General features: G+C 42.0%; 1 protein-coding gene across 8 annotated transcripts in view; it reads right to left on the bottom strand.

Moving 5' to 3' along the window:
* Window positions 1-2,846, bottom strand: part of shep (RNA binding motif single stranded interacting protein alan shepard) — a 159,348-nt gene extending 156,502 nt beyond the window's left edge. For 3 of the 8 annotated variants that reach the window (XM_018100690.3, XM_089258983.1, XM_089258978.1), the window contains exons 1-2: window positions 2,481-2,843; window positions 581-865 (exon numbers count right to left, since the gene is read on the bottom strand). In XM_018100690.3, coding sequence (XP_017956179.1) covers window positions 581-808 — 228 coding nt within the window. In that variant the 5' untranslated portion in view covers window positions 809-865; window positions 2,481-2,843. Of the gene's footprint in view, window positions 1-580; window positions 866-2,480 lie in introns of those variants that run through there. The other 5 variants (XM_089258979.1, XM_089258981.1, XM_018100689.3 and 2 more) reach the window with 4 other exon arrangements.
* Window positions 2,847-9,721: the final 6,875 nt, after the last annotated feature.

Raw genomic sequence — 9,721 nt, forward strand, 5'->3', positions numbered from 1 at the left:
AAATCAGTTAAAGAGGCAAAAGCAAATGCGGCAAAGGGGCAGAGGGGCAGAGGGGCCACCGCCAACCGTTTTGAATGAATGAGTTTTGCCAGTGAATGAATGAGTGACTGCGCGGTTGCCAGCTTGATTGCTTGATTGATGCAGTGATGCATTTGATTGATCGAGTGACTGATTCATTGTGGAGCTGATTGCGTACAAGCGTCTATTTAAGCTATAAGAAGGAAAGCAATATATATTCTTCTTTTTTACGATTACGATTACAGGCAGAGTAAAGACTAAGGGTAGAAGGATAGTAGAGGGAATACGTCGATAACAATATACATAAATATCTGCAATTAGCCTTTCACTCTTCGAAAACCCAATTAACCACAATCAAAATTAATTTTACACACACCCCAGATAGTAAAACAAGTTTGATGTATCAATAACAGTTCAATTACAACACTTAATCATTTTTTATATAAACAGCAATACATAAATCATATAAATAATTACGTAGTCACATTAAAAGTCAATCTATCGACAAATGTATCGATAACATAAGCACACTAATTTCTATATAAAAACATTAGGCACTTACATTTGCATAATTCTGTGATCGTGGCATCTGCGGCGGCAATTGCTGTGAGTTCGGTGGCGCCCTCATGTGCACAGGTGCGCCGCCGCCATGTCCGTTTCCGCCCCCTACCACCTGCTGGTGCTGGTGCTGGTGGTGGGGCCCGCCCATTGGCTGTTGCTGCTGCGGCTGCTGTTGTTGCTGCTTTTGTTGATGGTGCGGCGGCGGCGCGGGGCTATAGCGTGGATGCATTGCAAATGTTGCTGCTGCTGCTGCTCCCTCAATCAAATTCACGCGCGACGAATGCGACTGCAAAGCAAATGGCACATTAAACGTAACTGATAAGCAATACGGATGATTGGGAAAGTGAGATGGGCAAAGCAAATAAGCAAACGTAACAATGGCAACGTATAACAGTTGAAAGCAAACGATATGATAATTATGACACTTTATGTCGGACCGGTGTCAATGATTTAGTACTAAATGCAGGAGCACGACTGCAACACTGGCACTGAAATGTGCTAGCAAAACAAATCGCTACATACATACATACATGGTATGTTCATTTATATGTATGCCAATGCATTCATTCATTTATCTAATTTTATATGCCTGCATTATTTAATATTCCCGCTACGCTTAGTATTTAGGAGCATTTCTTCAAGCACATCGGCAACACTGCATTTAGCTTCAAGCTGTTTGGGCTAGCTGTTATATTTTATTTCGCTTTACACGCTCTTCTGATTGCGTCGCCATGCGTCAGTTAGTAAGAGCGAGAGCCACTACCCAGATCACTGGCTCTCTGTCTAATATGTAATTAATTGCAGCCCATTTATGCTTCGAAGGCGGCAACTATGTTGCTATGTACATATGTATACAATGCAGCATGTGTAAAATTTTATAATGCATATCATTTTCTTATTTCTTTTTACATAGTACAAGCGCACACACAGCTGAGTGACCATCGGTGTGGCTTAAAAATAGCTCACAGCCAAGAATTTTGTATTTTTATGGGGCCAGACCAAACACACACACACACAGACACACACACACAGACACACAAGTAAACAAATGGCCCAGACGTTGACCGGCAAAATGCAGCAACAATAATGACTTTGGCTATGTGCTTTGCCTATATTCTGTATGGCACTTTTATTAATTTGTTGCTTACGCTTATTATTATTGTTGCTTATTAAAAATACGAATTGCAGTGCGCCAAAAGGACAATGACAGCGAGCAAGAGCGAGATAGAATGTTCAAGAGCGTAAGCGTATGCTGTTTTCTTGCTGTTGCTTGCTGACAGCTGCAGTCAGAACTGAACGAGAGAGCCTAAGAGAGAATGAGAGACGTCAGTGAGCCGAGAGCGTATGCCGGCAAAAGCAAAATGAAACAAAACAAAAAGAAATAGTAAAGCAACGCAAAGCAAAGCACGCACAACAAGTGAAACACACGCTTGATTTTGCTCAATGGTTTATTTGATTAGATTGCTATGCTAAATATAGCCAAACACATTATGTTTTTCTCTCAGATAGTGCGTTTCAAACATTTTAGAAATATGCACAAACATAGAGACACACACACACAGGCACTTATTTTGCATGACTGTCAAGCAGTTGGAGAGTGCCACTGCCCCTCTGTTATTTGTTGTTGGCCTTTCGTTTGTTTTCCTGTCTGTTATTCTCGGTTGCTTTGTGCTGCCTATTTTGTAATTTTATGCAATGTTCAATACCTAAACTTTTTGTTATCGAGTGCAATGACATGCGATAACGAAAACAGAAACAAATTCGAGTTCGCTTTCAATTAGCTGAAAATTGTTAATTTGTTTAGTCGCGGCGAAATTGTTACGACAGCGACGTCGACTGCAACGACAACGACGACGGCGACTGCATTAATGGTGGGTGGGATGGGATTGGTGTATGCTTACTATTGAATGTCAGCTGTGCGCTGCTCTTGTTGCACGTTATAAGTTGATTACGATTACGAGATTGAGGCTTGCTCACACACACCCACACAGAAGACACTCGCGCGCGCCCACACACACAGAAACTGAGAAATCGACTCGACCGCACTTTGCACTTGACTCTGAGCTGTTGCTGCTTGTTGATTGTTGTTATTGTTGTTGCTGTTGGTGTTACAAATTGTTTGTTTTGTTTTTTTTTTTTTTTCGTTGCGGGTGCGTAATGAATTTTTATTTATGCAAAAATTTACAACGACAAAATACCTTGCGCAGCGAGCGAGCGAAAAAAGCGCAACACACACAAACCGACAGCGGCGACAGCGAAACGAATTGTATGCGAAAAGGTGGTGGATGAGAAATGGCAAAAGCAAAAACAGTCGCGGTAATTGAGAGAGAGAGAGAGCCAAACTGAGCGTTGAACACAGTGAGTGAGCTCAATCAAAGACAAAATTGTGTTTGCGTGCTCACTAACTTGCTCAGCAGCTGCTTGCTTGCTTGTGCTCTTTGTACAAGCTCACTCTGTCTCTCTCTCTCTCTCTATCTACCTCTTTGTATCGGTTGCTACAGCTGTGGGGCCGGCACCCGGCATAAGCAGCAGTTTTGCTTTTGCCGTTGTGCACTTGTTGTTGTTGCTGTTTTGAAAAGGCAATCGGCGCAAATAGAAATTTAAATAATTCAACAAATAGAAATAGAAACTAGCTGCGCTGAGCTGATTAAACGTGTATGCTTGTATATAACGCATATGTATGAGTGCATATAAGTGTGCATGGCTCTACTCATGCTGTATACAGCAGCTGCTGTGCCATATGAGGTGACATATCAACGAGCTTTTGTCGTGGGCTTTTGGCGGCTTATTTAAAATAGGATCTGCGCTTTCAATGCATTCTTTTGATTACAATAAAAATCAAATGCTGACAAAAATATTTGCCTAATGTTAATTTAATTTTAAAATGTATGCTGCGTAGCAATTTCAGAGTCGGGACTGATTGCGATTCATCACAGATATCAATGTCATTCATCTGCAGCTGTAATTGGGCTGAGACCTTTTCTCATTTGACTTTCACTGCTTTGTAGAAAAGATTCGTTTTGCCCATTACGTAAATATAGTCCGCAATAAAATAGAGGGCAGAGCTCTCGGCACAATTTCGCTAGAAACTGTTGAGCCAGCAGCTCGGTGACATTTTGAAATATTTAAATAAAATTAATATTCTCAACAAGTGCGCAACATAAAAGTGCGACACCCACACATGAGCATTATCCCGGTCTACGCCTCGATCCGCTGCCCGCATATCACCCCTCCAGCATCCACGGCATTGGCACATAACAAAGGACTAAAGGACTAAACAAATGATGCATGACGACAACAAGCAGAACAAGTGACACCCACTCTCTCTATCCCACTCATACACATGCACACACACGTACAGTGTGTAAACAATGCTCTCTGCATATGCCTACAACAATAAATTACAACAACAATGGCTTCAACAAAGTCAAGCGAAATTTGAAGAATGAGCAAAATGAGCAAACAGCAGCAGCAGCAGATGAAGTAGAAGGTGAAAGGGAGGGGAAATGGAACAGAGCAGAGAGACATGCAAAGAATTTAAATTTATCCAAAATATGCAAATTTAATGACACTATCTTGATATGCAAATGCCAAACGCCAGCAAAATAGAAGAAAAATGGCGCACCAAGAATAGAAAAAATGGAGCAAGAAATCAAAAATGCCAATACACTCTCACACAAACACACACACACAGAGGCAAAAAGAAAGAGTCGCAGACACAGCCTCACGCGCATACAGTGGAAACACTTTCGCTAAAACGCATGTAAAATAACATATTATGGAAAGGCCTTGAGCCTCGCGGGGGGAGTGGTTGAGGGGAAACTGCGTAACTGTGACTCTGCGGCCAAAATGGCGACGCGTTGGCATTTTCATTAAGTTTGGCACCATTTTTTTCCGTTTTTCTGTTGTTGTTGCTGTCCTCTTGCCGTCTTTTTGGTGCTTTGTTCTCTCTCCTCCTTGCACATTCTTGTCGCGCTGAGAGACAGCAGGCAGCTTGGTACGTGACCGTAAGCAATTTACAGTGTTGTAGCAGGCAACTGCCTAGCCCTCCGTCCGTCTCCCTCTCCCCAAGACTCTTCATTCGAACCAACTGAGCTAGCGGCCACTGCGTAATCGCATCAGAAAAGTGAAATGTCAGCTGTTTTACAGCATCGCCTTTCCATCATCTTCCACGACGAAGCAGAAGTAGAAGCTCTGAGCCAAGGAATGCCAGCTAGTTACAAAAATAGTTTTCTAAACAACGGAATGCACACGGCCGGAATGCAGTGTCCAAGCGGGCAACGGCGAGCGTGATGGCGCGTGATCCAACTACAATTTATGGCGCTGCCATGCCAGGCTCAGCTGAGAGTGTGCGAGTGGGATGGCTGCTGTGTATATGAGAAAATAAAATAGTGCCTGCTCAGCTAAAGGCCTGTGCAGGAGAGCGAGAGGGAGAGAGCCGCATCACTTACCTGGCAAACTCGTTTAATGGGCAAAATGGCGCATAAAACGATTAAAGTGCAAATGCAGCGATATTTTTGTTGTCGCTGCAGCCGAAAGGCAATTAAGACATAAAATGTAAGAGAAAGAGAGAGAGACTAACTAATAACTAATAAAAAGGTGCAATATTAATATTAAGAAATTGTTAATGCAAGTGAAATAGAATAGAATAGAATGCCAGTCAAAGAAAATATACTTAATCTTGTTCTCCATTTGCTCTCACTGAGCTCAGCAGCCATGATATTTGGCAGGCAGGCTTCCACTAAATACTTAATAGCCTGAATGCAATATTCTAAATTACTCCGGGCACTCTAGGCAAATAAACTAGACAATTAAGCCATCGGAGCTAGATCAAACATGGATGTGTTGTAATTATACGCACACACATTCCACTAATGCAGCCGAGTTCCTTCCATGCATAATTCTGCCAGCTAATTCCCATGCATTACTCACATATAACAGTTGAGTGTTAGTGTAAAATTAATTTGCTCATATGGAATATGAGTTAGATCTGAAATTGCATATGTGTGTGTTGGTGGGTGTGTGTGTGTGTGTGTGTGTGTGGGGCATATTGATGTTGATGTTTCATATGCCAATGGCTTCCGCAACATTTCCCCCGTCGCGCATTCACGCGTAATTACCTCAAACAGCAGCAACTGTAAGAGAAAGAAAGAAAGAGCAGTAGTGAGAGATAGACAGAGATAGAGAGAGAGAGTGAGACAGAGGCTGCAGGCGAAGCAGCAACAGGACTTGGAAGCATTTGGCAAGCGGAACGAAAGCCAAAATGGCGTCGACGCCAAGACATCGTTAAATTAAATCTATTGTCGGCGCATTCAATGTGCATATAAATCATTTATGGCCTTTTCATGCGATGCAGACACGCAGAAAGCAGCAGCAGAGGCAGAGAGAGAGAGAGAGAGAGGGAGTGTGATAGGGAGAGAGTGTGCGAAATGTAGACATTACAACAATTTATTATTTAATTATCTATGCCGCAAAATTTTCATTCACAGCGCCACAGAAATCCGAACAGCGATAACTCAACCCACAGACAACAACAACAACAACAAGAACAAGAACAATGTGCCGCGGTGGGTTTGGGGTGAAAGAGCCATCCACAGAGCATTTTCATATAATTTGATTACAGTGAATGCGTAAAGTTTACGACCAAGTAAAGGGAATTAACTCGCAAGTGCAAAACCAACAGACTCTTAAGCCACACACCCACACATACACACACGCACACACACACACATATGTGTGGCAGCTGGTGTGGTTTCTTAACAGCCTCTCCAGCCACCACCCACGCTCACACAGCCACCGCACATAATAATCCATTAGGAATACAATTTTTGGCCAGCGCTGCGACGACTGATCACAATTTGGTTTTATTAAAGCCTCAAGTTGACGATTATGAAACATGCACACATACATATGTACATACACACATTTGTGTATACGTATGGCCAGTGGGCGTGGTCAGCGGGTTAGCAGCATTTCCAGCTGATTGCCTCGCATCCTTTGCAATATTAAATTCAACGAACTGTTGCGTTTTTTTTTTCGTACATTTTTCGGGCAAGTTTTTAGCCGGGCTTTGATTGATGGCTGACGGGTTGAGCCAAGGGGGTGTGGGCGAACCTGGGGCTCGAAACTCTGCACAAATGTTGCCACAACAAAAGTGCAAAGCCAAAATAAACAACTGCTGCTGCTTTCCTTTTGGCCATAACTCGGATGGGCCAAGAAATTTCGCTTGCTGTTGCTTGAACGAAAGTTTCGACCCAAAAAATCAAAGCCTCGAGTGACTGATTGGTCTAGGCAGGAGCAGCATGATATAATAACTGAAGAAGAGGAAGAAAATTGAAGAAGCTATGAGCTACATTCACAAGTAATTGAGTAGCTGTTGGACAAGAGAGAGAGAGAGAGAGAGAGAGCGAGCGAGTACTTCACTCTGTTACTAAAGGCCAACAAGTTGACGGACTTTTGCATATTTGATTCAATTTGACTGCAGAGTTCATTAAATTTCAACACGAATTTGTATGAACATCGATCATTCAACGAAAAAATGTGTCTAAATATAATAAGTGCGCATTTTCGCATAGACAAGGCTTTGATTAAGTTACATCAGATTAGGATTTGCCAAGCCAAGTGGAGAAATATGGCAATGGATGGCGCATTGATATACTTTAAAGTATGGTTGTAAAAGCTGTTTCTCAATCATATTCCATCTGTCAGTCAAAGCCAACGGCCTCTTGTTTCCACATTTTAATTAAGCGTTCTAATTCCTCACTGAATCACATGCAAAGCCGCTTATAAGCGCTGTACTTACGGCTGCCCTTTTGTTGGGGCATTTAAATCTTTTTATTAACTTTGACAAGGACTTTTTAAGCTAGGCAAAAGTATTTAGCGGGGATTACGGTGCGTATACTGGATTTTTTTTATTTATTTTTCTGATTCGAAATATGTTAATGTGAGCATACGTATGCGTTATTTGAAGTGAAATTAATTTATTATATATTTTATATGTTATATTTTATATATTTTTACTTAATATTATATATTTTATATTTTATATTTTATACTGTATATTTTATATTTAATATTTTATATTTTACATTTTATATTTTATATTTTGCTTTTATATTTTATATTTTATATTTTATATTTTATATTTTATATTTTAAATTTTGTATTTTATATTTTATATTTTATATTTTATATGTTATATTTTATATTTTATATGTTTTATTTTCCCAATTTTTTTTTCTTCACCTACTTTTGTTGTAAGAGCATTCAGTCATCAGCAATTGCAGCTTCTCAGTTTGCAGCTCACGTTTTGCATTGTGCTGCAGTTGAAACTGTTCAAATTCTGATTATGCTTTAGTCTCAACTGGCTTTGCTGTATCTGTTGCTGCTCCTGCTCCTGCTCCTGCTGCTGCTGAGACTCGCCCTCTGCCTGCTACAATATGTATTCGTAAGTTAACGGCCCAAACTCAACGGCCAAGCTGTCGCATTTGACAATCTAATCAGCTTTGGTATTAATCCTTGGCCACAGCAGCAGCAGCAGCAGCAGTTACTGTTGTTGTTGTTGCTGCTGTTGTTGTTGTTGCTGTTGCCGCTGCCATCGGCGTTGCCACAGCCACCGCAAGCCGCAATCATTCGCTTCGCCCACTCCAGCCGTTCGCTGGGCCATATTTGCGGTCGTATTTCTATTATCTTTGCTGAGTTCGAGAACGACTTTGAAATTGGCGCAGCAGAGCCGAGTCGAGTCGAGTCGAGCTCTGCCCCAAAATGTTGCTACAGCGCTCGACCGCAACAGGAGCTGCTGGCTAACGAGCTTTAAACCGCGCCAACAGCTGTGCGAACAAAGGCCGCCATTGTCCCTTAGTTTACCCTTTCTGTCTTTTTATTTTGTTGCTGTTGTTGTTGCCAGAGAGTCCTAGGCTGTGTCCGTTCAGATAAGCACGGTCATATAAAACCCTTTTCTTGCGCAAAAATAAATACGTAGCCAACAACAAGTACTCAAGTGTCTACAGTTGTCCTTTCTCATTTTTTGTACTTTCTGTGTGTGTGTGTGTGTGTGTGTGTGTTTTACAAGCAGTTACTGAAATTGAATTATACTTGCAGACGCTTTGATTTCCGATACCATAAATCGTAGCATACTTATGCGGGCCTTCGATTAGCCCGAGCCGCTTGAACTTAATCGCATTATTAATAAGCATTCATTAGGCTGGCTCGCACATAAATAAAATGCCATCTATTATACACAAGCGATTGCATTTCAGCCCAGACCAGGCCGCTTGATCGCTTGATTTATTAAATTTATCAGAAAAAACAAAAAAATAGAGGAAGCCACTGTTGGAAAAGGAGCAGAATGTTGCTGGCGGTCCGAGCCACTTAGCTCTGGGAATTGGCGAGCTGGGCGAGGCATATTTAAAGCCAACTGCGTTTATCACGCACCACAGGACATTGCCCATTCACCTTGGCGGACGTAGCGCTGTCCCGTCCTCCCGTCGTCCCGCCGTCCAGCCTCTCCCCAAAGACGTTCGCTTGGCTGCACAGCAAATGTGGCATGCCCGTAAAACGCTTCACATAATAATGTGGCCGACGAGAGGACGACTGGCGCTATCAATGCGCGCCTATACCCCTTACTCTCCACAAATATCGCTGGCATTATAAATAATGACAGTTTAAAGCCGGTCCAGAGCAACAGCAGCAACAAAATGAAACTAAACCAAGTTCAAGTGGTTCAAGTTTTGGCCTTTGTCATGGCCATCTTTGTCTTTCGGTCTATTTCGAGAGAGCTGTCATTTACAAGCTCGCCGCTATCCCGCAGGACCACACAGTGGCTAACAAAATTTCGGGTGTTAAGCATTTTTGACAGCACATTCGTGTAATTCAAAGCCCCAACAACAACAACAACAACAACAGCAACAACAACAACTATAAGCTCTGCTCTGTTATGTATTCCCTGACCATTTAGTTGTCGGCTTTGTCAGTGCTTAACGCAATGCCAATGCCTTCTGTGACAGCAGCGCCATCATCATCGCTATCATCATCGTCATCATCATCATCATGATGATGCTCGCCTTTAGTTAGGGCGAAATTCAATATTGAGTTGAAGCAAAAATGATTTAAAGTCCAACTAATTGGACAACGCTAATTGAAG

Source organism: Drosophila navojoa, chromosome 4, assembly GCF_054131105.1.
Source record: "Drosophila navojoa isolate 15081-1374.11 chromosome 4, UAZ_NAV_1.0, whole genome shotgun sequence".
Lineage (NCBI taxonomy): Eukaryota > Metazoa > Arthropoda > Insecta > Diptera > Drosophilidae > Drosophila > Drosophila navojoa.